The sequence below is a fragment of the Acinonyx jubatus genome, chromosome D3 (assembly GCF_027475565.1).
Source record: "Acinonyx jubatus isolate Ajub_Pintada_27869175 chromosome D3, VMU_Ajub_asm_v1.0, whole genome shotgun sequence".
In the NCBI taxonomy this organism is placed as follows: Eukaryota; Metazoa; Chordata; class Mammalia; order Carnivora; family Felidae; genus Acinonyx; species Acinonyx jubatus.
The window spans coordinates 47,921,551-47,936,048 of NC_069392.1; the positions used below are offsets into that span (position 1 = coordinate 47,921,551).

Sequence of the window (14,498 nt, forward strand, 5' to 3'; positions counted from 1 at the left end):
GCGATGATTTTGAATTACTTCCACTCATGAAAGAGAAGGAATGCATTTTTCTCCCCAGGATCTATAAACGGAGGCTGAAGGAAGTATAGGATCCAGAGTAAGAAGATTCAAGTTTTAGACTCTGCCTTGAACATTCTATCAAGGTCCCCAAGTCTGTGATGGTGCAATCTGGACTGTATTCTCGCTTGCAGGGATTCACGGGATTGTCTCACAGTGAACATCATTGCACTATGCAGCAAAGGATTTTTAAAGAACAATGAGAAAAATATGTAAATGAAATACTGCTGCACATGCACTCCTAAGTTTGAGTTTGCCATGAAACTGACAGGAGTCTTGTGTTCTTCCAACTCGGGGGCAAATAAGCCAAACAATGTCTTCCAAGGTTTACTATACTCAGAGATACATAAAGGGTAGAGATGAGCGGTAAAGAGGAAAATACACACAGAACCTAGTAACGGAAGACATATTGATTACAAAACGAAACAGAAGGTTTACGTGGGGTTAAAGAAATGAAATGGAGAGATAATGTCTGTGTCTGTTTTTAATGAGGGTTGAGTTGCTTCCTCTAGCAGATCTAGAATGAAGACTGCAGACAAACCAGGCAGGAATGAAATGGTCGCTGTAGAGGCCCCCAGGAAATTAAAGCACATTCAGGAAAGGGCTGATGTATGTTTGTGGTATGGTGGGAGAATACCCAGTCTGACACTGAGTCAGCAGAAGCATTGCCTGGTGCTCCCTTCTCTGGGGAAGGCAGAGACGGGCTGCACTTTAGCATGGCTCCTGACACGTAGGGAAGGACGTGTGGGGAGTGAGGATGTAGTATGTTCTGTAATAATCTACACGTCCATAGGTTACCACAGCTGCCTGAAAGGAGTGTTCAGGAAGCAAGATACTTAGAGGTGATTTTCTGTTGGCATTCACAGAAGAGTGGACACTGAGAACCAAGCCTGAGAAAAGAGAAGAAAAAGCTCTGGGGTTTCCCAGTCCCTAACGAGTCTTTGCAGTTGTACATTCACAGAAACCTGGAGTTTTGTCTGAATTTGACAGGATTTTCCTTATGTTTCAAATGTTATCCATGGAAAATGCTTGTATTCATTATCTTTAAAGATCTTGGATAGTAGTGCCTTGAATTTAGTATATCCTTAATGAATAATTACCAAGTGAATGAATCAACCATGTTCCCAAATGAGGAATGTGTCTTACATTAATTAAAATAGGAGTCAATAATGTGCACAATACAGCCTATATTTTCTTTATTACTGCCATTTGGCAAATTGAGGACACGCTCTAGCAATTCAAATCTCCCTCTGAGGTAAGTTTAGTAGCTATCATGATAGATTTTGGCAGCTCTCTCCTGGGGTCCCCAAGGCTCACTAAACATTTTAGGAGGACGCCGGACATTATCCTAGTGGCCGGTGAGATAACCCACTTCCAAGTGTGGGAGAGGAAGCGTGGCCCTGCCTGTTGGAACCAGTGAGCTCTGTACTGAGGTCTCAAATGAGTGCTGATGGCGTGAGGGACCAAGGGAATGCAGTCTGGCTCCTTTTTACTTGGTTCAAACTCCAGGTTTTTTATTCCAGAGTTGTGGAAAAGGTTTTCACTGCCTTATATGCTAGGGAAGAAATAAATCTCAAGTGGAAAGGGAGGCTGGGCAGAGGCTGGGGGAGACTGAGAGCCAAGGGTGGGAGGTGAGAAGGGAGAGGGAGCAGGCAGGGGCTGGAGGATCTCTGAGCAGTAGCCCCATGGTGGGAGCTTAGTGGAAAGGGGAGCATTGGACCTTGGGCAAGTTAGGCAACTCACTAGTTACCTGATAATGACAAGAGCCTTAGGATCACAGGCTGCGGACTCTGAACAGAAAAGGCAGCACCGTGCTAACTCAGTGTTGAGGCTGGAGTACAGGTCTTGGAGAAGCAGGCCTGCAAGCTTCTGGGATCTGCACTGACCAACATTTTCAGTGGTTCCCTCAATAGCATAGTACCTACCTGGACCCTTCCCAACTCCAGCCCACCAAGTCATCCATTCTGGCTGGTCGGGAGCTCATAGGCATGGCTATGTGTGCCTGTTTTCAGAATGAGCTTTTAATTCCTCCTAAACATTTTTTTAAAGTTTTTTAAATGTTTATTTATTATTGAGAGACACAGAGAGACAGAGCATGAGTGTGGGAGGGGCAGAGACAGGAGACAGAACCCGAGGCAAGCTCCAGGCTCCGAGCTGTCAGCACAGAGCCCGACGCAGCGCCGAAACTCACAAACTGCGAGAGCATGACCTGAGCCGAACGAAGTTGGACACTTACCCGGCTGAGCCACCCAGGCGCCCCCTAACAACATTTTTATATGTCCCCTTCTTGTCTTCATTTTCTGTGGGAAAGTTTCCTTCTCTTTCCCAGGAGACAAGCTCCTATTCAGATGATAGCCATCTAGCTGCTCCCATTGATAGAGAGCCTTTATATGCATAGGCTGTACAAACCTTATGTTTAATAATCTCAGTAACCCATAAAAGCTACATATTGTTACCCCCACGATATAGACAAGTGCTAAGCAAGGTCACTCAGCGTGTGTTCTGGCCACTATGTCAGGCTGCTTCTCGATGTAGAGTGCTTTACAGTTTAGAACGTACTTTCGCATACTTTATGTAGTTCTCCAGCCTGGGAATTAAGTGTTCTTTTGCCTCCGTTTTACAGAAGGTAACATTGAAATGTAGACAGGTCATGTGACCTGCCCACATTATGTCTTTCACAGCAGCTGAGCTGGGATGCAAACTTGTGTCCTATTCTATATCCCATGCTTATCTAATGGCAGAGTAGAAAACATGGAGGCTCCCAGATATAAACTTCCTCCATTTTCTTTATATCCACCTTGGAATTTATCTTTTTTTTCTTTTTACTTCCTCTATCTCAGGGAGAAGCTGGTTCTATCTATTCTATGTTCTTAAAGGCTCTCTCGGTTGTTCACGAGTGGCTTTATCCTGTTCCATTTCTTCACCTTTCAAGTCTTTCTCTAAGCTCCAACCGCTGTTTCTAATCACCCAGTAAGGGCACATTTTCCTTAGCAATGTCCCTGTATATCTCATACACTGTTCCCCACCCCTCATTAATCTGCAACTAATTATGTCTGCTCTGTTTTTCTGCGCACTCCATGTGCTTCCCTATCTCCATACTTCTGCTCACATGGATTAGAAATGTTGTCCTTTTCTCTACTTGCAGAAATTCTATTTCTCCTTTAAGAATAAGCTCAAATGTTGTACCTGCTATGACTATTTCCCCAGTTACTCCAGTCAGATTTAATGGTAAATTCTCTGTGTTCCCAAAGCACTTTGCTCACAAGGAAAACACATCCCTTACCACATGAGAAACTTGTTTGTCTCCACCTCTGTTTCAACTTATGGGTGTCAGCACAATAGAGACAAGTAGAGAACTTTATTTACCTCTACACACCTGGAAGCAATAAGCATGGCCCTTGACTGTTGAATGGATGAATGCATGGATGTACAAATGGATGGATGAACAGTGATTCAGTTACTACTCCAATTTTTCAACATGTCCCAAGGAGGGCATGATCTGATTTCAGGGTTTTTTCCCCTCATTTTAAATCTCCACTATTATCCTGGGAATTTGTCTTGTCTGCTTTGTGAAAATATTGTTTTAAATAAAAAAAAAATGACTTGCTGTATGAAATCATGGAAAAGGAGAGGGACTGATATATCATTTTTCTTGTAAAAGTAAATATATTACTGTCATCCAGGTGATCAATGTTACAGATAAGCATCCAAAAAACTTAAAATTTATTTTTAAGTTTAAACAATAAGATAATAGGAATTGATCTTCTTATATTAATAAATTCTATGTTCACATATAACATAACAGCAAACTTCATTAGATTGGAATAATGAGTTTGGGGAGGTAGGGAGGAAAAGGGAGAAGCTACGCTGAATTATGGAAGTCAGAATTTATTGTAAGCATTGCGGTTTTATTACTTTCAATACTATAACCTGCCCATAAAGTCTAAGGAGGCATCTACTTAATGACATGGATGCTTACTTTATAGCTGAATCTTTTTGCCTAAAGACCATTGTATATGCAAAAGTCATGAAAACAATTGTTCTCTTTAAATAAGTTACAGGTGTTCCCTCTATTTCTCTTATATGAGCAATAGCTGAATTAATGAGGTTTTGCTGTATTCATAGTGGAAGGCCCTTCTGGGGAATACAGTCCAATGTCCCAGGAAAGTGTTAAATGCTTTAAAAATAAAAACAGGAAAATGCTAACTTCTTCAAATGAGATGAACATTAATTATTCATTAAGCTAGCTATACCTGAAATCTATCTTCAAAATCTTTGGTTTCCTTTGTGAATTCCCCAAGGACAAGGATCACGGTTTACTCGCTTCTCTACCCCACCTTCCAAGACTATACACCCCAACAATGGCACCTAGACTTTGCTTTCTGGTGACAGTTATCACTGTAAGAACAAATGTTTAAAAGAGACATGATAAGGTTTTCAGATATTCTTGTCATTGCTCTGCTCATCTATAGTTACCCGAGATTCAAACATAAGGAAAGGTTACTCACTGATTCTGGGTATAGGTTGCAGGTAATTTACTGGCTCCCATCCTGGAAAAGAGAAAGGCAATTCATTCTGAGCTGTCACCACAGAGCCAGATGCAGGGCTCAAACCCACAAGCCGTGAGATCATGCATGACCTGTGTGCCGAAGTCGGATGCTCAATCAACGAAGCCACCCAGGCACACTGTATATTTAAAAACTTTCTACATAAAGATGCCTCAATGCCTCTAGTATTTTATTTCTAGCAAAGAAAATCATGGAGTGTGGGGAGGAAGGGTCATGAAATACAATATGTCACTCTTGTGTTTCTGGGCTACTGAAGAGGTGACAGGCTTAGTGTCACTTATCAGGAAACTGGGCATTGCCTTCAAACTTTGCACAGAGAAGACTGAGTCTTGTGCCTGTTTCCTCCACATCAGAGAAATAGAACTGGGGACTGGTGGGGTAGTTGGAGGAGGAATATGTTCACTGGAGAGAAGAAAATTTCCCTGCATTCTTTGTGTCCTTGGATTCTTTGTTTCAGTGTGTTAGCAACCAATCATATTTCCTGCTTAGAATCTTTGTATACATCTTTGTTTATATACAAAGATTATATTTTCTGCTTAGATTCTTTGACTACTTGGGACAGATCTCTCTGAATAAAATTGGTATTCGGAATAGATATGCCATGTACATCTCCTGGCGTGGAGTATCTGTGGCTCACTGTTGGATACCTTGATCTGTGAAGCTTGGAAGAGTAAACGAACTAAAATCTAGGATGAAAGAAAAAAGGCTCTTTGAGGGAAGTGATCCCATGGATATTAAATCATCCAGAACTAATGTTCGTTTATTCTGTAGTAAAGAGCTCTAAGAAAAAAATCTTCGAGCTTTCCCTGAGCCAATGATTTTTCATCCTGATAATCAAGAAGGACCTCTTTCTACCAGATGGAGTTGCTAAATGTAACATAGCAAATTCCTTCTGGCTTAGTCATCTATAGGGAGAGGAGAGCCTCAACTCATTCGGGGAACAATTTCAGGGAACTGCAAGATGGTAATAATATGACTATTTCGATTTCTGCTTTCTAGATTACAGTTATAATTCTTCCCTTAAATAATGCATTATAAATATATAATATACAATACATATTATATACTGTATACTATAACACATATGGTATGTAATATATAATTTTAATATATTATAACCTACTACATACTAAACTATGTTTACATATTAGATAATGTATTGCATGCTAAACTGTATGTGAATACATATCCTATTTTAAATACTTGTATATGTAATGTTTTGTTCTCTGTATGCTGTAAAATATCCCTTTCAAAGTATGTTGTCAAAAACTTGAACAAGTACTTAAGAATGGTGAAGCTAAGCAATGATAGGGATAACTCTGCTATCCTGTGCCATTTACATAACCTGCTATCAGTGTAACTCACTTATAATATTCATTTTCTAATCCTAATTGTGACAAAGGTCCTATTGGCTTTTGCCTTTTTAATCAATTTTTCACTAAATTTTATTTATGCTAAAATGTACAGTTTATACTTATGTCAATTAAATGCTATTCTCCCCTCTAAGATGATTTAAAAGATGTGTCTAAGGGCATTCTGAATTGTATTGTCATGAGTGTCCTGGTATAACGTATCAACTCCACTTGATTTAGTGATTTCTGCATTTTGGATGAAGGCATTTGTAAGTCATCTGTACAGCTCATCAATAAGTTAGAGGTCCTACAGTACAACTGATCCCCACGGGTTGGAACTTGATATGTAATCCACTGCTTCAACCCACTCTGATGTAATTGCAACTCTATATTTACTTGTTCACCCATGTAACAGTAGCATGATTAAGATCACACACTTGCGGCTTGGTGATAAGAACAGTGTTTAGGCGAGAACCCCAAATCTTCCTCCATAGAAAACTGATTTTATTCAGCACAGTTTCATTGTTTATATAATCTGTCACACAACCATGGGAGGAAATTAAATTGATGTGGAAAAATGGCTATTCAAAAAGTCAAATGTGGCTGCTCTTTTACCTCTTATGATACTATGGTAAGTTGCTTATTGATTGCATGAGGCATTGGTGTCATCAGGTATTGCTTTTAAGCTCTCTGGCTTATTATTTTTTTTTTAATTTTTTTAAACGTTTTTATTTATTTTTGAGACAGAGCGAGACAGAGCATGAACGGGGGAGGGTCACAGAGAGAGGGAGGCACAGAATCTGAAACAGGCTCCAGGCTCTGAGCTGTTAGCACAGAGCCCGACACGGGGCTCGAACTCACGGACTGCGAGATCATGACCTGAGCCGAAGTCGGACGCTTAACCGACCAAGCCACCCAGGCGCCCCTAAGCTCTCTGGCTTATAATGATCAAATGGTTTCCTTGAAAAATGTGAACATGACGGACTCTTTTCCCCATCTCCATGATGAATCAAATATATAAGGCTGTGCAAGGTCATCTGCCAATTTCTCTTACCCTTTTTTTATTAATTGTGGTAAGAGACAGCATGAGATCTATCCTCTTAACACATTTTAAAATGTACAATACAGTATTGTTTACTCTAAAGCACAATGTAGTACAGCCGATCTCTAGAACTTTCTTGTTCATCCTGCATGATGGAAACTCTATACCCATCGAACACCAACTCCCAATTCCCCTCTCCCCAGCTCCAGGAAACTACCATCCTCCAATTTCCTAAGGGTCTCAGGAAACCTGACATCAGGGCATAATAATGAAGTCCCATCAGGGATTGGATACTCCTCGCTGGTCCTGTTTGGCTCTCCACACATCACAAACTGAAATATATGAGTTAGATAAGCGCATGTCTTGTACGTGTTATAGTAAATTTGCTGAACACAGGGAGGATCCAGTCCTACTCCTCTTTATACCTTTCCTGAATCTAGTTTTGTGCCCTGTATAAATATCCATTGAATTAAATTAAATTTAAAAATTTCTTTTCCCGGTAAAAATCTCTTTTCTGATAAAAAGAACGGAAAGTAAATGCCATTTATTTTTCAGTTAATGGATTATCTCATTAAGAAAAGTCCCCTCCCTCACGACTTAGTAAGAGTAATGGTGTGTATGGCTCTTAAAGGCTTTGACTGTATCTTCTAAATCATTGCTATTCCTATGTTTTTTTTTTTAATGTAACCTACGATGTTGGGTTCAGTCCACACAGTCAACATAGACTAACTTCCTCACTACATGACCATATTTTAAATAACTACGAATATTCATTTCTGTGCAAATGAATTAAATCTCAGCATGCAGGCTTGTTTCACATAACAGAAATTAACTGGGTTTTGACCAGAGCCCCTAAAATTAATATGGTTAAACCTCACATCTGGTGTACAGGTTCTTATACTGTGGTTGTAAGATTGATTTCGATATTAAAGGCTTCGTTTAGTGGTACAGACAATCCCATGAAACAGGATCTTTCCCTTCTCAACAGGACTGGCTTCTGAGTCATTTTTGGTTTTGGTAGTAAAGCACGTTTTTTTTCACCTGTTGAAACTTGGCATAAGCACCACACTAAGTGAGTAGGTCTAGAGCTTTGATGGGAAATCAATTTAAAAAAAAAATAGCATTTCACTGATCCTTTTCCTCAGGGTTGGAGAGCTCCATGCATCATAAATAGCACACTGAGCCAGACAGAGCTCACATTCAAGTGAGAGAACACAAATAAGACCACAATGCACTTCTCTCAAAGTAATTCCTCTGGCCACAGTGAGAAACTAATCATGTTGTTTATCATCATCCTTACCTAGGAGAGAATAGCAGAGATAGGAAAAGGTTGGACAGTTTCCTAAGACCATGTGGCAATTTGTTGTTGAAACTGAAATAGGTTTACATTTCATGAATGAATGTTTTTTTCATCTTCCAGCTAAACTTTTCAGAAATGTGATTATCAATACCGTCAATTTTACATACTGGTATTCTGATTAAAAAAATGATCAAAGTGAAGTTTAGGTCCTTTGCTGTCTCATATTCTGTTGTTGGATTTAAAAGTTTATTCCAGAGGCACCTGGGTGGCTCAGTCAGTTAAGCGTCTGACTTCAGCTCAGGTCACGATCTCACAGCTTGTGAGTTTGAGCCCCTGCGTTGGGCTCTGTGCTGACAGCTCAGAGCCTGGAGCCTGCTTCAGATTCTGTGTCTCCCTCTCTCTCTCTGCTCCTCCCCTGCTCACTGTGTCTCTCTCTCCTTCAAAAATAAATAAATATTAGAGTAAATAAATAAAATAAATAAACAGTAAAAAAATTGTTTTAAGTTTATTCCAATATTTTCTTTTGAAATATTAATTTGGTCTAACCTTCCTTTCTTTCCTATTTTCTTCTAAAGTTACTTGGATGCACCATTATTAAATTAATAATAACCACAATAACATCCAGCATGTAATCCTTTTAGATTTAAATTTTTTTCCGAATATTTTACGATTATATTTTCACATCTTAGTCTACAGCATTTTACTTTTAATAACTCCACATTATTGAATCTTTCCAAAGCATTTTTATAGAAATAGCCATTTTTTTAATGCACTGATATGTCATTGGATTACATAATTTATAACTGAATTGAATAATTATATGAACAAGTATAATTCCCACAGCAGGTTTGGGAACAAACACAACTGGCTCTTGGTCCACATATATCCCCACAGGTGGGGTCAAAAGTTTACAGGTAAGCTAGAGGGATAATAGGTGGTGCTCTTATGTTATGCTGGCTTTGAGAATCGATCAGTAGGTTACATCTAGAGAAGAGAAAGCATTGCTTCACTAGGCAAATCATTTAAGAAAGGGTTAGCTTAAGAAAAACCCTTCTATTGTATTTTATACTTTGTGTATGCATTACTTTGATATATATATATATATATATATATATATATATATATAGAGAGAGAGAGAGAGAGAGAGAGAGAGAGGGAGGGAGAGGAGAAGGAGACAATAAGTTTAGGTATCTTGCCCAAGATTCTAAAACTAGAGATAGAACAAGGATGTGGCTCCAGAATTCTGCCTCCAAGTCCATCCTTCCAGTATTCTTTCCTTCTGTCCCATGAGCCCTAGGATAGAGAAGGCTGTAGGGGGTGGGGAGACTGCTACCAGTCAGGAAGGGGGCTTGAGATAGCTCACAAGTGGTCATCAAGAAAGCACGGTAAAGAAGAGAGAAGACAGAAAGTGATAAGATAGTCTTAGGAATTGGCAACCGAGAACCCTGCCATTGTGGTTTCATTAAGTTCACCCAGGTATTTCTTGACTTTGGGCCTCACTGGTTCAAAACAAAAGAGGTTTCAGCAAACACATTTGGTCAACTGACACCACCAACTATTTTCAGTTTTTGCAACTCTGAAAGGACATCCTTCCTCTCTGGCAAACAATAATCAACACAGGAGAACCTCTGACCCAACAGTCCCATGGGGAGCTAGGGGAGCAAGCTTAGTAGAAATCTATGATGACAAACAGCAATTACATTGAAGGCATTTGAGCCTCACCATCCACTTCCTTCTAATCCTTGGGTTTTACAGGTTCTATCTCCATCAAGTCCTTCTTTGAGTAAGACGATAAGCACCAGTTTTGAAGAACCTCCTGGCATCCCAAAAGGGATGATCTTATAGTAGCTGTTTTAAAATGCCTCAGAAAGGATTATTATGTTTTCCCATTAAGTATTAATGATTTCGGTTTATATTAAATGCCTTCCATGTTTCTTGACTTGGCATTTTCCAAATTATTTTCTTCAAGAAGCAAATTAGAAAGGCATTAATATTTCTATGACTTTATACGGAATTCATAAAAAAGGTTAAGATCTCAAATGGGCATCCCTTCAATAAAATTATGTTAAATTGTGCGAAATGTTCATACATGGGACAGTAGTTTTATATACTTTCAAAAATAGCTTTTTCATTTTTAAACGATCTGGTTTCAAAAAATAATTATTGCAATCACTTGGCTATAAATGCGGTTGAGATTTAAAGCTTCCTTCATAATAAAACAGTATCTCATTTCAATATGCTTTTGCAAGCATTATTATAAATAATAGATTAATTATTTAATTAACATGGGTACAAATGTAAAGACCATGTGAGTAAACCATTTATTTCATTTTCTTTTTTTGTTGTTGTTTACATTTTTTTCAACATTTTATTTATTTTTATGAGACAGAGAAAGAGAGAAAGAGTGTGAGTGGGGGAAGGGCAGAGAGAGGGAGACACAGAATGAAGCAGGCTCCAGGCTCCGAGCTGTCCGCACAGAGCCTGATGCGGGGCTCGAACTCGCGAACTGGGAGATCACGACCTGAGCCGAAGTCAGATGCTTAACTGACTGAGCCACCCAGGCGCCCCTCGTTTATTTCATTTTCTGAAGATCACAAAATGAGTTAACTAATTTTTAGTTAGTTAACAAAATTAACTGAAAGGAAATACAAATGAAAAAGAGAAAGAGGGCAAGATCCGGTGCCGTTGTGTGTATTGAGTGCTCCTTTTCACGAAGCTGCGTTCTAGCTGGAGCCTCTCTGTGCTCTGCTGGCTGCTGAGGGCACCTGCGCCCATGCCGGGCTCCCTGAGCAAAGGGATCCAGCACTTTATGGCATGCTTTCTATAAAATAAAGTACAAAGTATAAATCATGTCCAGTGAGGTGCTGAGAAAGCTAGCCCAAGCAGCAGCCGCTGAAGGGACAACAGCCCTGAAAAGGGGTAGGTCTGACCCTACAGCTGTCTCTGGGGAAACCAATGAACCCAGCCTGCCTGGGCCCTCATTCTCTTATCTACAAAATGTCTCAAAGTCCATTTCAACTTTGAGATTCTAGCAAATGGGGCAAACATAAGTAAATAAATAAATAGGTTTTCATTATCATGCAGTCACCTTGTTTTTCCTGTGTATGTAGTAGTTTTCCTATTCGTGTTCCTATTTATATTGTATTGCTTCCTTCAAGAAGCAAATTAGAAAAGTATTAAGATTTCTGTGACATTGTAAGAAACTGACAAAAATGTTTGAGATCTCAAATGGCTATCCCTTCAAGAAAATGATGTTAAGTTGTTTAAAGTTGCCAAGTGCTGGATCCAAACTCAGGAGGTCTGGCCAAAGGGTCCACGCGCTTAACCCTTATACCGCACCATCTGTGGATGCTTCCATTGTTACATAAATATTTTTGTGTCGACTAACTCTGCCACATGCAAGCTCACTAAAGGAAAGCACTTGGTCTCTGTCTTCTCTGTGCCTCTGACTAGTACACACAGAGACACTCCGTAGGAGCAACCTATGAGGTACAGGAATCCGGCATGGCACTGAAAACAAAGGGCAAACCTCTGAAATTGTCTGCCACACTTAAAACACACAGAGACACGCCCCTTCCTTCTTGTTCTCTCCTCTACTATGTGAAAAATGCTGGCTGCCTGTTACACAGATCAGAAAAATGCGTAATAGCATTAATAAAAACACCTTATGGGGCGCCTGGGTGGCTCAGTCGGTTGAGCGTCTGACTTCGGCTCAGGTCATGATCTCACAGCTCTGTGAGTTCGAGCCCCGCATTGGGCTCTTGCTGACGGCTCGGAGCCTGGAGCCTGGAGCCTGTTTCGGATTCTGTGTCTCCCTCTCTCTCTGCCCCTAACCCTGTCTCTGTCTCTCTCAAAAATAAACAAACGTTAAAAAAAATTAAAGAAAAAACACCTTATACATTTCCACGTCTCAGAAATATGAGTCAGACAATGAAGGAAGATCTTTCAGTGCTAAACTCTCCCTCACTCACTTTCTTCCTTCCTCCTTCCTTTGTCACTGTCTCAACAAATATTTGTTTTATTCCCACTACATGCCAGAAAAACAAACCGCTGGGTGTGTTATTAACGTTTCCACCCTAGATGCTAAAAGACAGAGGCAAGTAATATGAAGTAATGTCAAGAGCAATAAAAAGATTGCCAAAATTTATTGCGAACACACCACGAGCTAAATGTTAGGCCCAGGGCTTGATGGGCGTTATCTCACTCAATCCTCATTACAACTCCATAAGATAACACTATTATTATCTCCACTTGACAAATAAGGGGAGCAGGTTGAGACAGGCTGAGGTCATATGACTCCTAAGGGACAGAGCAGGGACTCCAGCCCTGGCGGTCTGAGACTACAGCTTGCACTCTTAACCTTTACACTCCACTCCCTCCAGAAGTAGATTCGGCCACGAGGCATACAGAGGGCATGCGTGAAATTGGTTTCATTTCCTTTTACAAGAGTCCCATAAATATGGTATCAGAGTGTTACAGGAATTGCTTCCAACATCCTCATTGACTTCACCCAAAAGCAGGTGGGTGACTTGTAACAAGCTCCCCGCTCCTGGCTTTATTCAATCCATTTGTAAAAAAAAAAAAAAATAATAATCTTGAGTTCCTCCCAGGCACAGACCTTCCAGTCTTCTTCTTTTTTTTAAGTTTATTTATTTATTTTTGAGAGAGCTCACGAGCAAGGTAAGAGCAGAGAGAGGGAGAGAGAATCCCAAGCAGGCTCCATGCTATAAGTGCAGAACCCAACCTGGGGCTCGAATTCAAAAACCGCGAGATCATGACCTGAGCCAAAACCAAGAGTCAGGTGCTCAACCAACTAAGCCACCCGGGTACCCCAGGTCCTCCTATTATTCTAAAGAGGCAGCTGTGGGGCAGGGAGTGTTCGCCGATTTCAGAGCCAGAAGAGCTCTGTTAATTTGAATGGCCAGCACACTCCTTGCAGCCCCATCATGGGGATCTGATTCTATCACTTCTGGCTTGTCTTCTGCTGACCTCAACTGCCTGGAAGACAATTGTTCAACCTTAATATCATCTGGAGATACAATGATCTACCCTCTTAACAAATTTTACATGCACAATACATTATTGTTGCCTATACATACAATGTTATACTGCAGGACTCCAGAGCATATTCATCTTGCTTGACTTTTACGCTCATTGATTAGTTACTCCCTGTTTTCCCCCTTCCCCTAGCCCCTGGTAACCATAATTCCACTCTTTGATTCTATGACTTTGACTATTTTAGATACCTCATATAAGTGGAATCATGCAGTATTTGTCTTTTTGGGTCCGGCTTACTTCACTTAGCATAATGTCCTCAAGGTTCATCCATGTTGCCGTATATTACAGAATTTCCTTCTTTTTCAAGGCTGACTAGTATTCCGTTTTATCCACTCATCTTTCAAAGGACATTTAAGTTGTTGCTACATCTTGGCTATTGTGAATAGTGCCACAGTGAACATGGCAGTGCACATATCTCTTCTAGATCCTGATTTTCAATTCTTTTGGATAAATACCCAGAACTGGGATTTGCTGGATTATACAGTGGTTCCATTTTTAATTTTTTGAGGACCTCCATACTCTTCTTCCATGTGACTATAACAGTTTTCATTGCCACCAACAGTATGTATGTATTTACCCAAGAATTCAAAATCAAACTCTCAACTTCTATATTCTTTATCGTCATGTTCTATGGTCGTAGGTTCTGCTCTTTGTATGTGAGACTTACACTCATGTCCAATATTGATTCATTGAAGTTCTGGCTGAAGAGGAGCTTGAAATGATGCGTCTGACTTGGAAGGGTATTTATACTATTCCCCCGCTTCTCTGTGCTTTTAGGATTGTTTTGCTAACCACCATGATTCACATCAAGCCTTTTCTTTTCATCTGAAATTCAGTCTCTTTATGTTTTTGTACTACTGGCCCTTTCTGAGTAATCTCATCCGCTTTATTGGCATTGATAACAAGTACCTTTACAATGCTGCTCCCAAGTCTCTAAACTGCGTCTCTTACTTGAGCTCCAGACGCAAATAAGAATGCGCTCAGTGCATGTGGCTTTTGGTCTCCTACAAGCACTAAAATCATGCCTATTTAAATAGGAAGTCCTCCTCTTCCAATCATACTCCTCCCCTAGTGCTCCCTCTCAGGGACTGGCACCACTCAGGAACCGAGGGACTTGGGAC

The 14,498-nt window shown here is 40.2% G+C and overlaps 1 protein-coding gene across 3 annotated transcripts in view; it reads right to left on the reverse strand.

Moving 5' to 3' along the window:
* The window catches only part of CHST9 (carbohydrate sulfotransferase 9), a 239,816-nt gene that overhangs the window by 100,352 nt on the left and 124,966 nt on the right, over nt 1-14,498 (reverse strand). For 2 of the 3 annotated variants that reach the window (XM_027068686.2, XM_027068685.2), the window contains one exon: nt 4,566-4,607. The exons of the other annotated variant lie outside the window; for it this stretch is intronic. In XM_027068686.2, coding sequence (XP_026924487.1) covers nt 4,566-4,607 — 42 coding nt within the window. The remainder of the gene's footprint in view (nt 1-4,565; nt 4,608-14,498) is intronic. 3 annotated transcript variants of the gene reach the window in all.